Source organism: Equus quagga, chromosome 8 (assembly GCF_021613505.1).
Source record: "Equus quagga isolate Etosha38 chromosome 8, UCLA_HA_Equagga_1.0, whole genome shotgun sequence".
Classification (NCBI taxonomy): Eukaryota; Metazoa; Chordata; class Mammalia; order Perissodactyla; family Equidae; genus Equus; species Equus quagga.
In genome coordinates, this window is record NC_060274.1 from 63262273 (window position 1) to 63287157 (window position 24885).

Sequence of the window (24885 nt, forward strand, 5' to 3'; positions counted from 1 at the left end):
CCGCGGCGCGAGGGGAAGCGGCCGCCGCAGCCGCCCTCGGCGCTGCGCCGTGAGCAGCGGGTGGAGGGGCGCCGAGCGGCCGGCGCCGAGCCGAGCGCGGCCACCGCGGGCGGGGGGCGCCTCCAGGAGGGGGGAGCCGCGGCCGCCCGACCCTCCCCGCCGGCGGCGGCTCCCGCTCGGGTAAGGGGGAGGCTGTGCGCGGGGCGAGTTGGGGAGGGTGGAGATGAAGAGGAAAGAAACCGGGATGTACAAAGGCTGAGTCGCAGGCTGGGGGTGGGGGTGCGTTGTGGTTGGGGAGCGATAGGTTGAGGATCGGAGGCATTATCAGTGGGATCTATTGTTTCCTGGCACATTCGGTGGAAAAACAAAGGGATTTATGAGCATTACCCTGTAATTTCTTTGCTTTTTCTTTTTTAATGTGGCCGGGGAGCTCGGCTCTCCTCGGGCCACGCTGGGATCCGCCTGGCAGCCGCCGGGAGCCCCAGCCAATGTGTTAGGACTTCAGGTGCTTCCTGGCACAAAGCTAGCCTGCGACCTCCTACCGTAGCGCTTGGCGTCACCTGCTCTCCCGGCCCTGCCCCGGGGCCGAGGGATTGCGTCCCGAACCAGGCTTGGGAATCGGCTGCCTCTCAAGTTGGTGTTATTTATGTTTGTCTTTTGTGAGGGCAGGTTTTGAATCCCCCGGCGGCCCCTTCTCCCCCGCCCCCGCCCCCTCGGGCTGGAATCGGCGGGGGAGGGAGTGGGGTGTGTGTGCAGGGGGAGGGGAGGGGAGGGGAGGGTGTGTGAGGCTTAACGAAACGTCAGGGAAGAAGGCGATTGTCGATGCTTGACCAAAAACCAGGCAGCACACTCTGAAGCCTTTCTTGTTTGTCTGCATGGGCCATGCATGCGTGCTGGGCCAGGAGCCGAGTTTGGAGGCGATTTAAATGAAAGTGTGTGCTTCCTCAGCTGATTGTGCGTGAGAGTGATAATGGCTCGGCCTCCTATTAAGAAACAAAACAAAACAAAAACAAAACGAAAAATCTTTAGAACTACATTGTTTGCTCCTCAGCAGATCTTGAAGTATTTGACTGCTGGCGTATTGATATAAAATCCAGCTGTGGGCTGAAGGAAACCAGCAAGCATGCATTGTCTTGCATTTTGAGCTTATAGTAAGTTAGAGGCAAGTAGGAATAAACAAATCAGGGCTATGAGAAGAGGATTCATGCTATATTTGTTTTCTGATCGTCACATTCTCATGCATTTATTCCCATGATACTCTACATCCTACCCTTAATAATATCCACTGTTAGGAAACTTCCAAATATTTGATATAACTGAACTTCGAGTGAAACTTATTGCCATTTAAGAACTTTCATCTGCGTGTTTTTGTCTGAAATTGCGCTAGTGTTGCTTTGGGCATGCTGTAAATGACAATATGGACCAGAAAGTGGGAAATAAGCCTCTAGAGGCGTGTTTTGGAGTTGGTAAACATAGATCCCAAACTTTTAATTGCACTTAGAATGAATAAATTCTACCTGATGTGGAGGATCCCAAGTGAAGTTCATTTTTCTGGACAGTTTGATGATTTCTGAAAGGTCTGCGAACTGCTGGTTTCTTTTAAAGTCATTCACAAAAGCAACCAAAACTTGGCTCAAGTATTGCTTTCAAGTGTACTTATGTGTAACTTGTATGTGTGTATGTTTTTGATTTTGGTAGGGGTCTCCAAATTGAAACATTTTTGTTACCAAAGACCAATCGGAGTTATAACTTTTAAATTTTTGGCTTTTAGATTCCCATTTCAGTCTAAGCCACTTTGAAAAGAAAAGTGTATATTAGTTGACTGAACGAATTCAAATAAGTAAATGAATTCAGAAATCCATTCTTTTCTATTACAGATGAACCTCTAGTCTTGCTTTGAAAAAGCCATTTTGTGTAACTGTTGACTGAATAATTTCCTAATACACCTGTTGGGAGGATCACTGACCCAGTATGCCATTTGAGAGGTACTTTTTCTTGACCAAATACTGGTGATTAGAGAAGAGAGGTGTTTTGTTTTTTTGTTTTTTTCCTGATCATTATGAACATTGGCTTTTCACTCCTGAAGTAAAAATGTTGAAAGCTGAGTCTTCAGGTGAACGAACCACTCTCAGAAGTGCCTCTCCTCACAGGAATGCATATAGAACTGAGTTCCAGGCACTAAAAAGTACCTTTGACAAACCCAAGTCAGATGGGGAACAAAAAACGAAAGAAGGTGAGGGCTCCCAGCAGAGCAGGGGGAGGAAATATGGCTCCAATGTCAACAGAATTAAAAATCTATTTATGCAGATGGGTATGGAACCCAATGAGAATGCTGCAGTCATTGCCAAAACAAGGGGCAAAGGCGGACCTTCATCCCCTCAGAGAAGAATGAAGCCCAAAGAATTTCTGGAGAAAACGGATGGCTCAGTTGTTAAGTTGGAGTCCTCCGTTTCAGAACGAATTAGTAGATTTGACACAATGTGTGATGGCCCTTCATATTCTAAGTTCACAGAAACTCGGAAGTTGTTTGAGAGAAGTGTGCATGAATCAGGACAAAACAACCGATATTCCCCAAAGAAAGAGAAAGCTGGGGGGAGTGAACCTCAGGATGAATGGGGTGGTTCCAAGTCCAACAGAGGCAGCACTGATTCTTTGGACAGCCTCAGCTCCCGGACCGAGGCTGTCTCCCCAACTGTGAGTCAACTGAGCGCAGTATTTGAGAACACTGACTCCTCCAGTGCCATCATTCCCGAGAAGGCTGAAAACGAGTACTCAGTGACTGGGCATTATCCCCTGAATTTACCATCTGTTACTGTTACAAATCTTGACACCTTTGGTCACCTTAAGGATTCTAATTCTTGGTCTCCTCCAAGCAAACACGGTGATGATGCAGAGGATGCTCAGAAGAGTAGTACTACTCCAGTACCGGAAGTGGCTTCGAAAAGTACCTCTCTAGCTTTGATGCCTAGTGAAGAGACACAGCAGAGCAAGGAAGCCGAGGACTCCACCTCCAACCAAGAGACTCCTGACAGAATTGACAAAGACATTCCCGAAGAGACTTGTGCTGAGGATAAGGCAATGCCAGAGTCTGAAATCCCTTCACCACAAAATGAACCTTTAGGAGACGCTGAAGCTAATTTGGGTGGGAGTGAGGCAGCAATGCAACAGAAGAAAGAGCTAGCAGGTGTTGATTTTACCTCTGCTGGTGCTTCTGGATCCAGTTGTGGAAAGGAAGGACCCGAAGATTCAAATAATTTTGAGAGTTCCCATGTTTACATGCACAGTGACTATAATGTGTATAGGGTAAGATCCAGGTATAATTCAGACTGGGGAGAGACAGGCACTGAACAGGATGAGCAAGAAGACAGTGATGAAAATAATTACTATCAACCTGATATGGAATACTCAGAAATTGTTGGATTGCCAGAAGAAGAAGACATCCCAGCAAATAGGAAAATTAAGTTTAGTAGTGCTCCAATTAAGGTAAGTATATTTTCTCAGTTTGTTTTTGAAGTTTTCTCTGGTTTTTTTCTTTTTAGTTTTTGGGCCTATCTGTATGTAGAATAGATTCGACAACTATAAGGAATTCAGGGTGATTGATGTACACGTGTTCTCAGGTGATTTTAAAGTTTGGAGTTTGAGAGATACCCATCAATATTTCCTAATGTGCTTTGTAGTTGCATAAACCAGTGTTGAGTAATATTCAAGTTGAAGAAGTTTGGGGATTGTGAGATGCATTCCAGTGGACTGGAGTATGAATGATAGGAACACTGAAAACCAGGATTGTTAATTCGAAGGATTACTTCTTTAACTAGTTTTACCTAAAATTACCCATAAATCATAAAATTTTCTGAATCTAAGCACTGTAGGATATGAGGTATTATGTACAATGGGAGAGTTATGATAACCTTGAAATAATATTCTTTATTTACTTGCTTAAAAAATCTGAGTTGTCCCTTAAGTGTAAGTGGATTGTGAGGAATGCTGAAACTCTTTTTTTTGTACTGCTGCTTGGTAGTGAAAGTTTATTCATGGAAATAGATTAGCGGACTTAAGTACTTTGATTGGAAAGCTGTGACTGTAAATAGCTTTGAGTTCAGAATTTGTTATGTAGCTTTACAGTGAAATTTTGTGCAAGGAAGTTAAATTGATTTGCCAGTCATGAATTTATTTTTACCTCTTAAACACTGGATGCATGCCACTTGAATTCAGATCCTCTATTCTAATGACTTCACTTAGTTAACATTTGGTATAGAAGAATGGCACAGAGTACATCACAGCAGCGGGTGGTGAAACATTATTAGCTGATAATGGCAATAGGGGCAGGAGGTGGTTGGTTGAGTGTCAGAATGTCCTGGAGTGCTTTTTCAAAGTGTACTTGCCCATCAGCTTTGTCCTAAGATTCTGGCATGCCCTCCTAAGGGAATCTGGAGGGTCGTGGTGGCAGAATGCGTAGTTTGAAACCACTTTCTAGGGGCCTCTAGCTTACGCAGTGTATATATATGATAGATTTGGAATTTGATAGGGAATCTTTTATAATTTTCTCCTCAAAATGTAAAATCACTGTTGTTATTTCCATCTTACGAAACTTCCATATAAGGCTGAAATATGTATAATTTACATAGCAAAGAGAACTCTGACCTTGCTTTAATTATGAAATACTATTTTGAAGTAAAGTTAGTAATCTGTGAAATTATTTATAGGTGTCAGCAGGCAAACTTTCATTTCATTAGTGTAGGGCAAAAGTTCTGCGTCAGAATGGGCCATGTCAAGTTAAACTATGTTTAGAATAACTAGAGGTGTGAGTCTAGTTTCTAAGTAAGCTAAGTTTCTTTGCTGTACTTTACAACCTGCCTTTGCCCTTCTTTCCCCTACCCCCCACTTCTAGGCACTCTTTAGAGGTGCCTTTTCCTCAGGTCTATCCAGTGAGCTCCTAAATTTCACCATTTGTGTCCCCTTTGCAAGTGCTACCCTTTGAACATTATCTTTCTACCCCTTAGGAAGAAAGCAGTAAGATTAAATTGTTTCACACTGAGCAAGGTAGGAATAACTGAAATGAACTCTTCAAGGAGTTTGTTAAAACCGGTGACTGACTCCTTAAAGGGGGATAGTAGTTGATGAAAATTTATCAAGTAGAATACTACCCACTCAACCAAGTGGGGCACCAGCCTTGTATTTGGGTCCGGTGCTGCACCAAACATAACTGCACAGTAATAGGTGTAATGACTTTTAAAGGATTTATCATTGAAATATAGCTGTTCAAGATCTAAACAGACCGGGTTTTGGGGTATGATATTTTGAAATTCAAGTGATTTTTTTTCCTACTATTACTTATAACAATAAGCATCTTGCCTCTGAATTTTTGTGTAATAGACTGTATATTTCATATGACACAGAATGAAGTAGATTGCATACATTTAAGTTTCACATGTTTCATCAAGAACATAGATCAAGAATAAGATTTGTGAAGCAGAAAGATAATGCACTGCGTTTTAGTGGGCTGTTAGCAGTGCTGGTTGGAGTGGATTAAGTTTGCAAACAGAAGATTCATTCTTAGCCCTTTGGAATGATTAAGACAGTTACTCTTTCTTGTTCCCATTGTTTAACATGTAAGTGGGTTCACTTGGAAATTGTGAGAGCTTCTTTTCTGCTGGTGGTGGTGGTGATGGTAGTGTTTAGATTATTCTCCAATTAAGATTTTTGCCTCAGAGGGTGGTAATTTAATAAGCTTTTCAATAAGTATTTATTAATTAAATTCAGTAAGTATTTATCGAAGGCTTATCATGTGTCTGTTCTCATGCTGTCAGCTGCAGAAGATACAAAGATGTATAAGATTCTCTGTTTCCGCTGTGAGCTTGTAGAGTCAGTTCTTAAACACCTGCTTCTTAAAACCCATGTAACACAGTGTAAAAACCTGTGCTGAAATGTCTAATGTCCTATGAGAACTTTCACTGTCCTAGGCTATTAAGTGCATGGAGTGAGCAGGATTTGATAGATCATTTGAAAGGGAATATACTTAGCTTTTCCCTATGTATGTTTCCTGTTCTTTTTATAAAGCTTTATTTATAGAATGGGAAGTTATGATTTCCAATCTGGATCTTTTCCTTTGAAATTTAAATACACTTCCTCTTTCAGAAGCAACAGGGAACATATTCCTTACAGAAATGATCTTTAGAACTTTTACATTCTTTTCCTGGTATTCTCATCTCCTTCTTCACTAGGGTGAATATTCTCAACACTTTTAGTCTTTTGTTTTGGATCTTTGTTTCTGGTGGTTGTGCATGTGATGCCCTCAGGTTCTATTGCAGTTCTTCTATTGATATTTTACATGGATATTGCCCTCAGATGACTTAAATCTGGACCTCGAAGATCATCAGAATAATAGCTGGTCTTTCCTGTGTAGAGTATTCCTTATACGTAATTGTTGGTGACTTAGAAATGATCGGATTGTTTCTTAATGGATAGGTTGATGTATTTCGCGGTATTGTGGAAAATTAGAATAGGATTAATAGAAAATATAAAATCCAACTTTGAGATATGAAATGAAGGAGGAGTGTTATGAACCATGCTAATTTGAGATGTGGAATTATGCCTTCTTTCTCAGGAATTTCTCAAAACCAAGGGATTGAATTAATTAAATTTGTCTTAGATAAATCAAGGATAGAAAGGGTGACATTTTTCATTATTTTTCTGTTAATTTGGAACATTTATTGAGCCCTTACTGTGTGTCAGGAACAATGCAAATGTGATACATACATGAATGACTGAAGCTGATCAAGTCAGCAACTGCTAGTAGGTGGCAAGTGTACAACCATGAAGGATGCTTCTTAGGCTGTTCTGCTCATCTCTCTCTTGGGTGATCTTTCCAAGGTCACTGCAACCTTATTAAGGAAATCTAACTCTTCTTCTGTTTCTGGTAGCCTTCTGTCCTTTGGAGTGGTGTTCTTAAAGCGTGACATATCTGAAAAAGGGTATTTTCCTAATTCCCGGTGAGGAGGAGATTGCAGGGTTAATGTTGAGGTGCATTGTGCTATACTTTTCTGAGTGTTTTCTCCAACTGTATGGAGCTTTACAGAGCTGGAGGTCAAAGGAAAATCACCAAGGGCAGCAATACTTCTCTAAACCTTATATGATAGTTGTTAAAAATGGATCTCTTAGCATTCTCTCCCCTTTTTGGGGCTCCGAGTTGTTGTCAGGGGGTCCATGCGGACCTTAATTCAGGATGGTATTCAGAGTATAGTTCTGAGATCCAAATTTCTGTCTTTGTGGAGCTTTTTCTTTTTAACAGTCTTGCTCAGTGCTTCTTAAATTTTAATATGCATATGAATCACCTGGGGATCTTTTAAAATGCAGATTTCTGATTCAGTAGGTGTTTTGTGGGAAATTACCTTGGTACAATGGTTAGCCTCTGGGTACAGTACTAGCTATCCTAGAAGTTATGGAATAGGCAGGTTTAGCAACCAAATTAAAATGCTCGAGTCACACAGTTTATCAAATCAATTTAAAACACACAGCCAGAAGCAAGAGGAAAGCTATGGGGTGAGTTAACACATGGTGCAGACAAGGTTGGAAGGACCACACTACTTAAGTCCTGGGTACACAATGTTCATCTGTCCTGTCCCTCTCTCTCTCACATCAGCCTTCCCCATTGATGGTATGATTATGAGGACTTGAGTTGATGTTTGCACAGGGACTCCACAGACTAGTGATGCCCTGAGCTAATGATGCATACTTGCTCTATCGAAGGGAGTGGGCACAAGGACACTTAGATACAGCTGTAGCTTTACCACTTTGCCTGCTGATGAGCCATGGGTTTGATTTGTGTTTCTAGGGTGGAGCACCCGTGGGTCAAGGTTAGGACCATACTGAGTGTCCTCAGTAGGTGGCAGATCCAGAGATGACATAGCTATCAGTCCAGAGATGGCATGATGATGAGTTGGTCTTTCCATCCCTTTCTATCTACAAGTAAACCTCTTGTTCCTTCCATCATATTTTCTATTTTGGAATGTCTTTCGGGTTTACTAACTTATGTATTTGTAACACATTGTGAATTTTGCCTTCATCTTACAAGCCTCCAAGTTCTCATTGTCTATACTTAATAGAGCCTCTGAGTGTTGCCTCTGTCTCATAAGCTATTAGCTTACTTACCCAATGATTATCACTTTTTATGAGTTTCTTCCATTCCATTTGTTTTCTTGATCTTTGTAACAGAATTTAATATTCTCAAATAATACAGCAAACTCACAAAACAGTAGGTCTCGGGTGAGATTTTGCATTTCTAATGTGCTCTTGGGTTGGTGCTGATGCTGCTAGTCAAGAGACCACCCTTTGGAGTATGATTTTGAAGAACAATCTTCTTGCTTTTGAAAGGGGCAGGTCACAAGATGTTGGGGAAGCTCATTTAACAAAGCTGCTTTCCAGATGGATCTGCTGTAGCTAGTTGTGTGGAATAATATTCTTTGAAAACAGGTGTCAACTTGTAAAGTACATAAGGCACTCTGTTTCTGGATACCAAACTGGATTATGATCCCTAAATTCATAAGGAGTTTGGGCCATTAAAAGTCACATCCTAGACTATTTGTGTGGTCTAAGTTTTTAATTATAAAAGGATAGGAGGAGGAAGTTCTTGATAATCGACTTAGAAATTCCATTCCTCTCATTCTTTTGGAAGCCTAAATTAATACAATTCCAGAGAGAGTATAAGAATTGTCATCTTATTTAGCTTGCTTTCATTTGGATGACTTTGATATTATAACATTTAAATTGGACTTCCTTTTAAATTTTCTTGTTTTGTAACGTATGGTTCCTAACCAGGTAAATATGTCAAATATTTTAATGTACTGTGTAAAATCAAATAATGAATATTTATTGAATGAACCCCTTTTCTAATATTGAGTGTGTATACTAATACCTCTTTTTATTTTTTCGTTGAATGCTGGTCGTTTGGTATTTAAAAAGGGATTCTTTTCTATAGCAAATTATTATAGATGTTTGCTGGCATTTATTTTGGTAGAAAAATTTAAAATTTCTTCCTTTTCACATTATCCATAATATTTTGTCTTCCCCTCTAAATTTCTTCACAAAGCACACTAGTTGTTGGGTTAATGGACTTTAAAGATAAGATGTGGAGTTTTGGGGAAAATAGCTTCCTATTATGTTATCCATATGTTGTTTACCTTATTAACCCAGTTACATGCTCATCAAAAGAAATTTGATTGAAATCTCATCTGCATTAGATTTTTTTCTGATGTCTTACTTCTTCATGACTCAAAAAGAAAAAAGGTTTTGGAATTCCTGTAGAAAAATACAATTGGATATAGAATAAATTCTATATAAACAAAATAAACATTGGCATCTTAAACTCCAAATATCATTTCTTGGTTTTTGTGCTAACTTAATGTTTTTTCTTAATTTTCTATGCTCTTCCTTTTTTGAATCTATTTTGTGTTTGTTCTTTTGTTTCATTGTATTCTGTAGTTCTCATTTTGAATGGGAAGAAAACTTTTCAAGTTATGCTTCATATTTTTTTCTTGCTAGTCACTTTAAAAATTTTCCCCTGGTTCTAATCTCTTCATTTTGGTTTGTGACATAGAAACTTAAAGATGAAAAATACTTAAAGGTAATCTAGTGTAATTTCCTGCTCTCTTCAGTTAGCCCCTCAATAGCATATTGCTGACAGATGATCATTTAGCTTCTGCTTGAATAATTCCACTTCTGGGGAGTTTATTATTTTGCAAGGTAAATGGGAAGTTAGAAGGAGAAACACGCTGTGCGTTTGTGTGTGTGTGTGCACGTGTGCACGCGTGTGCTTGAATGTGTTTGTGCTTATTTTCATTATTTTTAATTTGCAGTTTTTTATTGAGATAAAATTCAAATAACATAAAATTCACCATTTTGAAGTGTATAATTCAGTGGTTTTCAGTATATTCAGAATGTTGTGCAATCATCACCATTATCTAATTCTGGAACATTTCTGTTACCCTGGAGAGAAACCTTGTGCCTGTTAGCAGTCACTCCCAGTTCCCCTTCTTCCCGCATCCTCTGGCAAACACTATTCTACTTTCTGTCTCTATGGATTTGCCTTCTGGACATTTCATATAAATGGAATCAGGGGCATGCTTTTTAAGAGGAATGGAGGAGAAACAATGAGTATGGCTTGGGATATGTTAAAATTTAAGACCCCATGAGGACAGCAAACTATAGGAAAGTTTAGAGAGCAAAGGCAAAAGGATTTTCTGGATGGTGACATGGTCTAAAGACTAAGTGACAAGATGTGGGAGCAACAAATGCTGTCTACCCTGTTATGCAGTTTCATGGAGAAAAGGAAGACAAGAAGCTGAGGACGTAGCAGGAGCCAGAAAGGGATGAAGGTATTTGTATATTGAGGCAGAACAGTGTATGTGGCAAAGAGGATGGGTGGAACATCGCCCTTGCGGGACCTTGCACTTCTGTTCATGTAATCTGAAATTCCTATTGATGAAGATAAGTGTTTGCTTCAACTTAGGGTTTCTTTAAAGGCATAAACAGCGTTAATGCTAATTTATCTCTTTATATTGGTCTTTTCTAGCATGAAGGGACCCTTGTCCCTTTCTAATGATCCGATGCTAATTTCCATCCTACTGCTCTTAAGTTGTAGCTTTCATTATTCTTTCATGTTGATTGGAATTGTTCATGGACAAACTTCACTCTTTATTTATAAAATTCTCCTCATCCTTCAATTATAGATTTCATATGCCATACTTGCTATGATCTATAACATAACCATTTGTGAGATGAGTGATTTTGGGCAGGTATTTATTTAGTTTATTGCACATTGTCTACTGAAGCATACTATGTCTATAACTATTAAATATTATTAATGGGGATGAAATATTATTAATGGGGATATTATTAACGGGGATTATCAAGGAATTACCTGATATTCTGTAAACTTGGACAAATTTGTCTGTTGAGGCTGCAGTTTTCTTCTTTGTAACTGAGGCTGTTTTACTGTAATTTATCACTAAGACCCCTTCTCATTCTTAACATCTTGTGATTCTCTCTTAAACCTGTTTGTACAGTGCCATTATCATAAATATTTGTGCTACTATTTCAAAGGGAAAATTTTGTAGAGTTATCAAAATGAAGAATTTATATTAAATTGCTCTTGAGAATGTTATTTATGCTATAGATTATGAAAACTTGAAAATGATTAAAATATTAAATCCAAGGGAGTACATTTTTATGGAGTGGCTTTTTAGAGCAACTTGACTTTTGAAAGTATAGTTTGAACTATATATTAAAACACCCTGTGAGGAACCTAAGAATAAAGAAAGAAATGTTTTGTAATATAGTTGCTGACATATTAATTGCTTCACTCACTTTTGTTCTGGAAATAGCTTCACAGCACAGTTCAACATGATTGAAATATTGATAATTTTTGCACAATTCCTAATTTTTCAGCCTAACTAGCTCTCTCTTTCTCTTGCACCCATCCTTACAAAAAGGACAGTGCACAGGCAGAGTATAAAGATATCCAGAAATTTTATATTTTAGGAGAGGAAAGTTTTGTTCTTTGCTTATTTAATCTATTTCAGAGGAATTTAAAAAAAGCATTTGTAGAGTTAAAACTGTTCCCCACATATTTATGTATGAGGAAAAGTGGTTTTAAATGAAACAGCTCACAGACATGTTAGTCTCCTTCTCTCTTTTTTAAGTCGGATAATAAGTTTTTTTCTGGGGAGAGCTATGGTTCCAAATTGTTTCCTATACCAGCTGAAATACGGTAGGCTAGAAAGGGGCACACAGTGGTTGGCAAGGGTCAAAAAGGTAAACAGAGTCATGGAGACCATGGAGGCTTCTTTCCAGAAGTATCCAGGTGAGAGGCTTCCAGAGTAAGTATTTGGTGTTTCTCCCGTGATGCTTTTGGACTGCCATGGCCACAGAGTGACTCTGTGTCTCGAGTCTGTCATTATACAGCGAGCCGGACCTTTCTCTTTGATCCACTTCAGATCTCTCCAAAAATTACTTTTTACTTTACTCTTCTTTCAAAAATATGTCAGGCTAGAGCTTCTGCAGGGTACGTTTATACTGGAAAATTTGTCTAATCTTGAATACAAAGATTTAGTACTTAAAGTCAGAGGTGTGTGTTCAGGCTTTTGAAGAGTTTTCTTCCCCTGTAAGGCACTCAGCAGAGGAGGGAAAAACAGGTTTATTGGTTGGTTTTTAAGGTCCACTTGTGAGTCCATGCCATATTGATGGGTTCTTTTGCGAAGCACTTGTTTGAGATAAAATAGATGTGAAAAGTTGTTTCATAAAGGAAGAAAAAGAGGTGAAATCACATTTTTCATTACAAATCAACTGTTAGAGGCATTTTTTTTTTAAGAACCCATTTTTCAGGGAAAAGGCAAACTTATTGTAGGGTGCATGACTATCATCTTGTGCACCAGTCCATAAAATGTACTTAACTTTAGAAGTTTATTCTGTAGGTAGAATAACAAAGTACACTAATTTAAGTTGCGCATCAGTTATTATACAATATGCTATGCCCAAAGCACCCATTTCCTCTCAGAGATTTTAAGATTAAGCACTGAACATTAAAACTAACAAACACACAAGCAAGCCTCATGAAAAATAAAAACGGGACCAGAAATGAAAATCTATGACATAATAGGGAGAGCAGAATATAAGAATGATAATAATGTAGATTGAGTCTTCATTGACTTTTGATAGATGTGCATAACACTAAATTAACATTAAAAGGAAATTAACACTATCAACAATTTTTTGTTAAGCATCTAGAATTTTCTCTGATTATTTATTTTGGATAGATTCCTAAAAGTAAAATTGTTGGCTAAAATATTTGAAAGCCTTGATACATACTGCCTGAATTATTATTTGGAAAGGCTGTATTAGTTTATAATCGGGGTGGCATTGGAGTGGTTTTCTCACAGTCCCGGCACCAGCACTTGCTATGATTTATATACTTTATAGTTTTCAGTTTGGTAGGTGAAAAATGTCTCTCATGATCTCTGTGTGTTATATTGATTTATTGGTGAGGTTGAATGTTTTCATGTATTCATAGGCCGTTTTTGGATATGAGTTCTGCATGTTGTTGATTGTCTTTTTTTGTTAATGATTGTGAGTGAGGAGTATATGAACGTGTTATTTGTCCTGGTAGAAAGTTAAAAGGATTCACATATCCAAAATAGGGGGATGGTTAAATTCATTATGATATATACGTATAGTATCAGAGGATAAATTGTGTTTTCTAAAATTTTTAAAGATAAGAAATACTTCACAGTATACTGTAGGGTAAAAAGATTGGTTAAATACTTGATATGCATTTTTACCTCAATTATATTTTTAAAGTATGTGTATTTGCACCTAGAACAAGGATTGAAACACATACATCAAAATGTTAACTCTGATAATTTCTGGGTGGAGAGAATAAAGGTGATGTTTAAAAAAAATTATATATATATATATTTTTTATGCTTTTTCTCCCCCAAATCCCCGCTGGTACATAGTTGTATATCTTAGTTGTGGGTCCTTCTAGTTGTGGCATATGGGACACTGCCTCAACGTGGCCTGACGAGCAGTGCCATGTCCGCGCCCAGGATCAGAACCAGTGAAACCCTAGGCCGCTGCAGCGGAGTGTGCGAACTTAACCACTTGGCCACGGGGCTGGCCCCCCAAAATTATATTTTTTTAGGTTTACTAAGTTTTCTACAATGAGTGTATGTTATTTCTTTAATTATATAAGAAGAAAGGTGATGGGGGACACAATTGGACTGAGCAGCAATAACAACTTAAGAAGTTGACAAAAACCTTTTTTTAATGCTGTCCAAGATTCTAATAATTAATTTTTTAATGTAATTTTCTTTGGAGGTCAATAAGTCACAGAAAAAAATTTTGGTTGAAGAGTATAAACTTACGGAATACTGAAGAAGGTGCTGGTTTAAGAAAATGGGTGAACTTTTGACAGTTGAATTCATTAAGTGCATACTTTTTAATCCTTGGTAAAATTGATCCCACATTTGTGGTTAAGCTTGTAGGTATTATGGGGGGAGGACCTTCCGATGTATTTTAAATTATGATAACATTTGCATAGGTGTTAGATATTTTGCCTGAGTTGCTGTTGTGTGCATGATATCCTAACGAGTTACTTAAGATATGCTTTTAAAAACTGGGTGTGTATTCTGGATTTGAAGTGAAAAATATGTTAACGGGTAGTTTTACTAAAAATAATAAATATTTGTTTAAAGAAAGCCTAACAGTTCTCCAGTGTGAGATCATGTCTTTCTTTTTGATCTGTTAAATTATTAAGCCTCAGTCAGCTTTCTCTCTCAGAAGTTGAGAGAGTAGCGATGTCAAGTTTAGTGTCTTGCCTGTAGGTAATCCTCTGAAAACCCTTGCATGCACTGTTGAAAACAGGATTTTGAGTTCTAGGCCTCCACAGCGTCATTTTGAATATGTTTCCTGTTCCCAAACAGCAGCCAATATGTAGTTTCCTGTTTTTCTTAACAAAAGTTTTAGCTGAAAAAGAGATTCATTTGATATATGATTAGACTGTGATTGTATCTAATATTTTTAGTTGGAGTTAAAGGGTCAGTTCCTCTCCTGCACTGGACAGTGTTCCGCCTTTGAAAAGTTTTGGTAGAAATGTTGGAGTATATAAATCATGAGAAAAATATTTTTGTTGGATGGCAGAATTTTCTGAAATTAGTTTAAAGTATTCCTTCTGGCCCAATTAGATCAACAGATAGCTCAAATCTTACGGTTTTAAGCAGTTCTGGCATTTTATAAGCTCTGATGAAGTCCTAGTTAAATTACCTTACTATGTAATTTGGTGCTGCATTATCACTTTTCATTAGGTAAACTTGAACCTTCCTACAATATGGCTAATACATTCTATTTGTATTTTATTGAATACTGAGTTTATAGTAGTAATACTTATATGATCATATAAAATCGTAAGGATTATTTAAAGGAGCAAAGGCAACATTATTATGCACTCAACCAAGTTTGAGATGAAACTTGTTTTTCCATTGGAGACTGTGATGCTTCTGGAATTTTTATATTGCGGGTTCCTTTTCTAAATAATGAGTTCTGTAATTAGTATTTTTAAGGAACTAGAGAGCTCTAAGGAGGTTGCCCCATTTGCAGATGTAGCTATCAGAAGTTTTAAAGTTACTCGGTTTTGGCTCTTATTGTCTTGTGAAATTCTTACCCTTAATCTAGAAAGGAACCGTTGGTAAGTAGAGTTGATCCCTCTCACTGGAGGATGGTGGAAATAAACTGTAAATATTGATATGAAATATGTTTGAAGGTGTCCTTTTTCCACGTTTTGTTCTTAATGTTTAGGCAGTATGTTAATCAGGTTCTCCAGAGAAACAGAACCAATAGGATGTATACGTTTATGTGTGTGTTCATGTGTGAGTGTGTATATATATGTAGAGAGAGAAAGAGAGGAAGAGAAAGAGGAGAGAGATTTATTTAAGGAATTGGCTCACCTGATTATGGAGGCTGGCTGGCAAGTCCAAGATCTGCAGGGTGGGCTGGCAGGCTAGAGACCCAGGGAAGGACTCAGGATGGAGACTCCAGGTTCAAATGTGAAGGCCATCTGCTGCAGAATTCCTTTTTGCTCAGGGGAAGTCTGTCTTTTGTTCTATTCAGGCCTTCAGCCGATTGGATGAGGCCCACCCACATTAAGGAGGGCAATCTGCTTTACTCAAAGTCAGCAGATTTAAATGTTAATTTCGTTCAAAAACACCTTCACAGAAACATCCAGAATAATGTTTGGCTAAGTGTCTGGGCATTGTGGCCCGCCCAAGTTGACACACAAAATTAAGTGTCACAGTCAGGTTTTCTTATTTAGTTGTACCCTCTGAAGCTGTTTCAGGGAAAAAACTTTTTTTCCACATAACTCAATGTTGTTGTTTTCCCCAGTCATTCTTAGAAAACCTGCTGAAGGGGTTCTCCATCTTGGGGCGGCGTACAGTAGTAGGAGTAGGATGATCACATGGTTTTGAGTCAGAGCTGGATTCACATCCTGCTGACATGTGAGCTTCTTAAGAAAATGTGTTTAAACTTTGAAGGCAGAAACTTTATCTGTTTTTGGTTGTGTCTCCAGGACTGTCACACTGCCTGGCACATAGTAGGCACACAATCAGTGTTAGTAACTTTGTTGTCCGTCACCCCTGCCCTTTCCGCTTCCCTTCCCCCCATCTGAAGGTCTGAATTGAGATGATGGTGATAATGTTTGTACATGTGTAATGATTGTATAATTTATTTATAGGTAAAATTCTTCAAGTTAGCAGTTATAATTGAAAGCTGAGTGGTTCCATTACAGATTGTAATCTTTTCTGGCCACTGCTCTGGCTTGCTGAAGCTCTTTCATTTGGGGAGTCTCAATCTATTGCCCTGTACGTTAATGATGGTTTATAAGTAACCAGAAACAGTCATTAAAGTATGGTTGCATGAGATATGGCTGTGAGAGTTGAAAGGGGAAAGTATTCATTTTGCCTTAACTTTACCTCTACTTTCAGTGATTGCCCAAGCTTGTAATTAGTTGCAAGAGAATATAAAAATTGAAGCTCCATATGAGAGTTGTAAAGCTACTTATTTAGAAATCGCAGTAATTTGCTAAAACTTTGGTAACTTGAGTATGTGAGTATATTTGTATTCTTACATGAAAATTATTGAAAATTTAATTAAAGAAGGCAGTTGAATTATGTTTTACCGTTTAGTCTCTTCTCCACCTTTTATTTCCTGGGCCTGTTCATTAAAATGTGGCTTCTTTTGTTCTTTTCAGTGATTAGAGAGAAATTACTTTTTTTGGATCATTTCTGCCCCCCATCTCCTTGATACTGATTTTAGAAATGTCCTTGGTTTTAATTCCAGAGCTAAGTTACAATTTTATAATTATTTTGATAGTTGTCTCATTCTTTAGTAAAGCTTTTTCTGAGTATGGCTTTTGTTTATCCAGAAAACAGTTTACCATTTTTCTCAGTGACTTGTAAGTAATTAGTAATAAACTGCATGGGGAACAAATAATCCAAGGTCTTCAAATTGTATTTTTTGTCTGTATGTTTCCTCCGTGAATTATCTGGAAGATGTCTGACAGTTGTTACTAGGCTAAAATATGAAATGGTTTTGCGTGTTCATGTAAATTTGTTTATGTACAAAATGTGTATCATTTTCCCTAGGCAGAAATAGCTTTTAATAGCACTTTCTAAGGCAGAGAATTGCGGAGCTGTTTTCTGCATTTTTCTTTTTAGATAAAAATATAATAACTTTTTGGGGGGTTTATGTATGTTTCTGGAGACACAAAAAAAGTGTTCTGTAAAAAAATCACCTTTTAGTGTTAGTGATGTGGTGAGAATATATGACAATATGAACGTTCATCATGTTGTTTGAATGAATTAAGCCAGTGTGTCAAATGTGATTATTACTGCTGATGATATTTTTTGTTTTGAGATGAACATAATAACATTCTGTAATTACTGTATGGGCATTAGTCAAAGTTGATAAATTACTTGTTATTCAGGTGTTTATAAATAACTGGTTATCTTGCAGCTATTTAGAGAAGCATTGTCTTCTAAATTGATTGATAACAGTCAACAAACATTATTGAATATACTTATTATGTGTTGAGCTTTGGGCTCTGCTGTGTGGATATTAAGATAAATAACACAACCTGTTGCTCCTTAAGAAATGTATAGTCTTCTGAAGGGGATAGAGAAGAAAACATTTAGAGGATAGTGTGATCAGTACTGTGATATAGGTATATACAGAAAATGACGGTGTATCTTTCTTTGTGCAAACTGTGACTCTTTTTTTTTTTTTTAAAGATTGGCACCTGAGCTAACATCTGTTGCTAATCTTTTTTTTTTTATTCTTCTTTTCCGCAAAACCCCCCAGTACATAGTTGTATATTTTAGTTGTGGGTCCTTCTAGTTGTGGCATGTGAATGCCGCCTCAGCCTGGCCTGATGAGCGGTGCCGTGTCCGTGCCCTGGATCCGAACCGGGGAAACCCTAGACTGCCAAAGTGGAGCGTAGGAACTTAACCACTTGGCCACGGGGCCGGCCCACATACTATGGTTCTTTTCAGGGTGAATAATAATTACACATATCTGAGAAATGGCTTAGTCTGAGTGTGTGTATGTGTTTTATTATTTTAAATAAGAGCATAGGCTATGTCTTAGTCTTCTTTGTATCACACAATGTCTAGGGTGACCATGTAATTTATTGTTAAAGTGGGACACTTTTGGATACGGAAAGGAGTGCTGTAATACTTAGACTGGGACAACAGGCATAACCTGGGACTGACCCAGGGCAGCCTGTCCACTTGGTCATCTGCATATAACAGGGTGCAGAAGTGCTCCTGAGCAGGAGTGTCTGCCTTCACTGGGATGAAGGAAATCATCAGGGAGGGCTTCTTAGAGGAAGTGATACTTGAAGCTTTAAAGACGAATAGGAACTAATTAGGTAGAGAAGTGGGACATCCTAAATTGAGGGAAAAGCCTGTTTGAGGTAACTGCAAATAAATCGGAACAACTGGGGGAACAGTAGGGGTTGTGTGTGTGTGTGTGTGTGTTTGTGTGTAGTGTAAGGATGTAGGCAGGTAGTGTTTCAAGGAGGAACTTGTATATTCAGGGACTGGAAGTTAAATGCAAACCATGGGGAATTACTGAGCAGTTTTAAGGGATGGATGACCTCTCATTTGCTGTAATGCCTCCCTCCTGTGTGTTGGTGGTTATGGAAGGTTGGAGGAAATCTGTTGGTTCTCTGTTCTTTCTCTTTCATTCCCTCTGTTCTTTCAGTGAACATTTATCTTAGAAGCTTTCAGCCAACTGCCGTTTAACTAACTTGCTGGGTTAAGTGATATTTTCCATTTGCTGGATAAAACATACTGACCGATGCCCTCTGAAAGATTGTGGCTCGTGGACTCTTTTTAGTATGCGCTCACTACTCATCCTGTCAAATTGGGTTGTAGGCTAATTATGAGTTGGTTATGTACATTTCTCAACCTGTTTTTGCCTGCTTCTTGTCTTTCTAAGTGTGTATTTAACTGAATATTATGTAAATTGATGAAATATGACTATGAAAAGAAAGTTGTTTTTTCTATAAAAATGTAAATTGGATTTTTTGGGAGATCTGATAAAGAGGTCACTGAAAAATCTGGTTGTTGAATTAAATGAGGGTGATATGGATGAATAAATCTGAACAAATATTTTAAAAAATCTGCTACTCCAGTTATTTTGCAAGTGTCTTTAAGTTTTTGCTCCACTTTTAAGAAAGACAAACTGGCCAGCATAGCCCATGCATTATGCAGAAAGACAATGCTAATGATTAATCTGCAAACCTAAACCCAAAGAAAAGGCCCTGGCCTGGTATCCAAAGAGTGTTGAATGAACGTACTTTTAGATGTCATATGTTAATATAGACCTGATATAATAGACGTCAGTTTTTATCATTCTCCACTTTAACTGCCTGTTTCAATTAGTTGACAAATTCTTAGTCCAATTTGCTTCTGCTAAGAGGGAGTCTTCTTTTGAAGAATGTCTGCTCCAAGCTAGGCACTAAGCTAATCACCTAAATTACATGTTAGAACGAATCCTCTCTCAAGGATCCTGCATTTCAGCGGGAGGGATGGACGCAGAAGTCAACAGTGACAATGTAGTGAGAGAAGCACTGTGATAGAGGTGTGCACAGAACACTGAATGCAGAGAAAGGGCTTCTGGGCTCTGGATGCAAGTTATGGGAAGCTTCTGGGAGGAGATGAAGCTCTAGCTAAGTTTTGAAGGTTTTGTTAAGTGTTTGCAGAGAAAGGGGCAGGTATGCAAGGTAGCAGGAAGGCACAGAGGAGAGAAAAACATGCTATGTTTTGTAGATCTTTTCTTTTTTTAGATTTTTTTATTTTTTATTTTTACTTTTTCTCCCCAAAGCTCCCCGGTACACAGTTGTATATTTTTAGTTGTAGGTCCTTCTAGTTGTGGCATGTGGGATGCTGCCTCAGCATGGCTTGATGAGTGGTGCCATGTCTGCGCCCAGGATCCCAACTGGTGAAACCCTGGGCCGCCTGAGTGGAGCGCACAAACTTAACCACTCAGCCCACGGGGCCAGCCCCTCTTTTGTAGATCTTAATGTAGTTTAATGTTGTTGGTATATAGTAAGGCAACATCAGATCAGGAAGGTTCCTTTGTGCTAGACTTAGGCACACTTTTCTGAAAACTTATCAGTCTTGGGGAAGTATTTTGAGCATGGAAAGGCATGGCTGGATTTGTGTATCAGAAAGATGGAGGGTGGAAGATGGATTGAAGGACCAAGTGCGGAGATGGGGGTGGGGTGGGTATGCAGGAGTCCAAGTGAACGGGGCGAGGACTGGAGGAATGTTTGTAGGAATGGGGTCAAAACAGGCAAAGGGCAAGCTGGGGCACAATGGATTAGGCAGAAGATTATGAGAGGTGCTTTTTTTTAAATAAAATTAACTTTAAAAACAAAAATCATATGCTCCTATTTCTTATTCATCTGTATGTTTTTCCTTCTCTCCCTGAAAAGGGCCTTGCCTAGTGCTTGGTTTATAGCAAGTATTCAGCAAATGATAGTGAAAGCATTAAAGGAGTTGGCTGTCTTTGAGCCAACAGTTGCAAAATAGGCTGGATGAACTTATGCAGGTCTTAGAGTGAAGGCTGTGGAGCTGAGACTTGGATCCAGGTATCTATGTCATTGGGGTGCTGTCAGGAGAGGAAGGGGGAGAATAACGGGTAAGACCAGATGGGAGTGTTGGGAGGCAGCATGGTGGGGTTGGCCCACATTTTGGAGGAACAGAGTTTGAGAGTTGGAGAAAGTTTGAAAGAGGGAAGATTAGAAAGATTTTAAGAAGTACAAAGGTCTAATACTTGCTGGTGGGTTGGTAGGTGAACTAAGGAACTCTGAATAATTTCACAGAAAGCTGGTGGTACTTATGGGTTTAGACTGGGAAAGAAGAGCACTTCTAATCAGGGAAGGTAAAAGAGGTGCAGGTGCAGAGATAAAGATATTGACTAATGTTTATTTCTGATAAAGTAGGTAGGTACTGGGCCATTTGAAATATATAATAGTAACTCAGGACTGTTACAAGGTTAGTGGCAGATTTGGAATCAGAGTTTGTCCCAAAAGAACCACTGCTGTGCTTTAGCTCTCAGAGTCTTGCAGGTTACGCTTGTTAATGTATCCATCCAAAACAGTCAGGCCTGCAGATTGCTGTTACCTTCTGTAGGATTACTTTGCATGGTGAGCTGGAAGTTTTTCTTTTTTCCTTTGCAAATTTTTCTAGCTGTATTTTGCCCTTGATACACTGGATCTATAATGATCCTAAGCAAAGGCTCCAAAGTAATATACATGATATTACTCTAAATCAGCGGTAGACTGAAGTAGTATTTCTTTCAGTCTTAATTTACGTTGCAAAAATAAGTGCTTATCAGTAAGAGATGTCTGTTTTCTTTTCTGAAGGCACAAGTCAGCTTCAGATGGTATTCTGGTAATTCCTAATTTATGACCCAATTGATTTCAAGCAATAGCCTTTTGATAAGTCGTTGTAAATTAAAATCTTTTTCCTATTGGCTAATGTCAAACAGTGAGATTTTGTTCTTGGAAACAGATGTCACCTTATAAAAATACTAAAAATAGTCATGAAAGTAAATAGAACTTACAATGTAAGTTTATACAAATACTAGGTATATTAACCAACGCAATAATAATGTAAATGTTCCTTTTAGGGGATTTTTCTGCATGAATTAGACTGTGTGTTCTTAAAAACCACTTCTGTGTGTACGAATGTGTGCCTCTGAAAATATTTGAATGGGAGTGGCTGTTTCTATGACTATTTCTTCTTCAGTGAAATTTTGCTGCTGAATCTACGCTGACCTGGCTGTTGCATTTATTTCACTTGAGGTAGGTGTTGGGCTGGGCATTAGCCAGTTTCAAAGAGAAGTTTAGTTTTCTTTGCTCTTATATAAGATAAGCTGGCAAATGCTTGTGCTTGAGGCTTTTGATCTCAGGAGTGGCTAGAAATACGGATCTACTTAGGGGCCAGCCCTGTGGCCCAGTGGTTAAGTCCGTGTGCTCTGCTTCAGTGGCCCTGGGTTTTGCCAGTTTGAGTCCTGGGCGCGGGCATGGCACCACTCATCAGTCCAGGCTGAGGCGACATCCCACATAGCACAGTCAGATGGACCTACAACTAGAATAGGCAAGTATGCACTGGAGGGCTTTGGGGAGGACAAGAAGGAGAAGAAGAAGAAAAGATTGTCAACAGATGTTGGCTCAGGTGCCAGTCTTCAAAGAAAAAAAAAATATGGATCTACTTAGTATTCCCCTTTAGAAAGAATGGATTACGATTATTAGTATTTTTTAACAAATCAGTATTTACAAGCTGAAAGGTGCTTTGGATTTGTGTTGTTATGTGATTCGTTATCATTTTGTAAATTGTGTCCAAAACATTGGATTGGTCCAACTCCATACTTGAATTCTTTAAAATGAAGGTACTGGATTAGATGATCTTTATATCTAGAAGTCCCTATGTGGATATAAAATTTCAAGCTTTTATTATAATTCTGAATTTGCTACATGAATAGTCAGATCCCTTTTGTGATTGTTGTTTTGAGGTGTGAATTTAGTGTTTAAGTTTACTAGAACTGAGGCAAAGTTTTGGAGAGAGAATTCTGGAAGTTAAATTTAGGCCTATGTTAATATTGAAAGAATATGTATTCACAGCATTTAGCATTGGAATTATAGGTAGGAGTGGTTGAGAGGAAAGGAAAGGGAGGTGGTGGGACTCATCATGACAGTTCATGAATTAAATTAACCACCTACTCTACCAATAATAATTATGATACATCTTTTTTTTTATGTTGCTTTTCATTTACAAAGATGGGGATGGAGATTCCAGTCTACCTGGGGCATATGCTTCATTTGTCAGGAAAGGAAATAGGGTTTTGATTCATCCACATTCTATCATCTGATCTCCTGTGACTGGTATCACGTAACTGTGAAACAGATGCTCAGGAGTGTGGTGTTTATCTGTAGAGCAGCACTGTGTGATGAAATATGTGAGTATATGATTAAAAGTCAGGAAAGAATAAACTTTGAGTATAAAAAAACACATAAATTGTCTTTGGCTGTATACATATGTATATCCACGTATCTGTGCACATATATGTATATACCATACATAGTGTCCTGCCATTATGTAGGAAAATTTCAGTGCTTTAATTATTAAGAACAGTTATGTTATCAGACTCTAAAGCCGAAGGAATTCTCTGGGAACATAGTTTGTCATCATTCCACTGGGAATGTGCAAATTTACAAGGAGATTAACAGAAATTATTATAGTTCAGTTTTTAACTACAGGCTGCTGCCTCTCTGAAAAGTCAGAAATACAAAAAGGTGAAGTTAAAATATTCTGAACTATTTGCAGAAATGCCACGGAAGCATGTAAAGTATCGAAGTGCTTCTTAAGTCATCCCCGAATTTAGGTAGACAGGCAGAGAGATCAGAATAGAACGCGAAGTGGGAGTCGTTCTCCTCCTTCTCTTGACTGTATTGGAGACTCTTCCAGTGTGGTTAATGCTTGTGCTTATATTTGAAAATCAGTGTGGTCAGGTCCTCTAAGCTGTGGAACTCAGATGAGCTAAAGAGTGGCATCATAGGGCACAGCAGTGAGGTACACTGGTTCCCCTTATCCCCAGGGGATACATTCTAGGACCCCCCAGTGGATGCCTGAAATCCTGGATAGTACCAAACCCTATATATACGTTTTTTTTCCAATGCTTACAAACCTATGATAAAGTTTAATTTATAAATTCGGCACAGTAAGAGATTAACAACAATAACTAATAATCAAATAGAACAGTTATAATAATATACTGCAATAAAAGTTACTGTAGATCTTAGCAACCTCAGCATATGATTTTTTTCCCTTTCCTTATTAAGTTGAGAACTTTCACCTTTTCACCTAAAGGTAGCATTTTAGGGCTTCTTTTTGGCATGTCCAAATTGCTAGCATCAATACTCTTGTGCTTTGGGGCCATTATTAAGTAAAATAAAGGTTATTTGAACATAAGCACTGCAGTACCTCGACAGTCTGTCTGATAACTGAGATGGCTACTAAGTGACTGAGGGGGTGGGTAGCGTGTACACTGTGGATATGCTGACAAAGGGATGATTCACTTCCTGGGTAGGAAGGAGCAGGATGGCACGAGATTTCATCATGCTACACAGAATGGCGCACAGTTTAAAACTGAGGAATTGTTTATTTCTGGAATTTTCTATTTAATACTTTTGGACCATGGTTGAAAACGGGTAACTGATAACTCGGAAAGCAGAACCGTGGATAAGGGGGGGACTACTGTGTAGTGAGATTAGGGTGCTCGCAGCTCCCAGGTAAAGTCACCTGAGTAAATTTTTAGTTTAATTACTTTGTCTCTATTACATAACCTCCTAGAGATTTCTTCATAATTGAGGGAATTTTCCTAACCACTTGAACACGTCACAGTAATAGAATAACAAGAAACATTCTTGATTTCAGAGTTGAGAAAATAGCCCCTTGTAGATTCTTGAGTATGGGTATGCTGTCCGTTACCAGTGGATCAGTAGTCAAGTATCGGAGTGCCTGCTCGTCCTAGCCCCTAAGGCTCCAGGAAGTTCGTCTGCACTGCCTCGCAAACTTCTCTGTTAAGGATCCTTTTGTTACTCTGCTTCAACCAAGTGATCTATGTGACTGTGAGCTCCTTAAGGGTGGGGAGCTCTATGTCTTTGTAATTTTTATGTCCCCTCTGCTTGTGGCACAGACTAGGTGCTCATTAGTTAACTGTGAGTAAATGAAACTTTACAGCCTTCTACACATAGTTGAGTTATATGAG

General features: G+C 38.6%; 1 protein-coding gene across 14 annotated transcripts in view; it reads left to right on the forward strand.

Annotated features, from left to right (window-relative positions):
- PPP1R9A (protein phosphatase 1 regulatory subunit 9A) overlaps positions 1-24885 on the forward strand; it is a 314721-nt gene that overhangs the window by 802 nt on the left and 289034 nt on the right. For 7 of the 14 annotated variants that reach the window (XM_046670457.1, XM_046670461.1, XM_046670460.1 and 4 more), the window contains exons 1-2: positions 414-633; positions 1878-3483. In XM_046670457.1, the coding sequence (XP_046526413.1) occupies positions 2092-3483 (1392 nt within the window). In that variant the 5' untranslated portion in view covers positions 414-633; positions 1878-2091. Of the gene's footprint in view, positions 1-78; positions 181-387; positions 634-1877; positions 3484-24885 lie in introns of those variants that run through there. The other 7 variants (XM_046670467.1, XM_046670470.1, XM_046670468.1 and 4 more) reach the window with 5 other exon arrangements.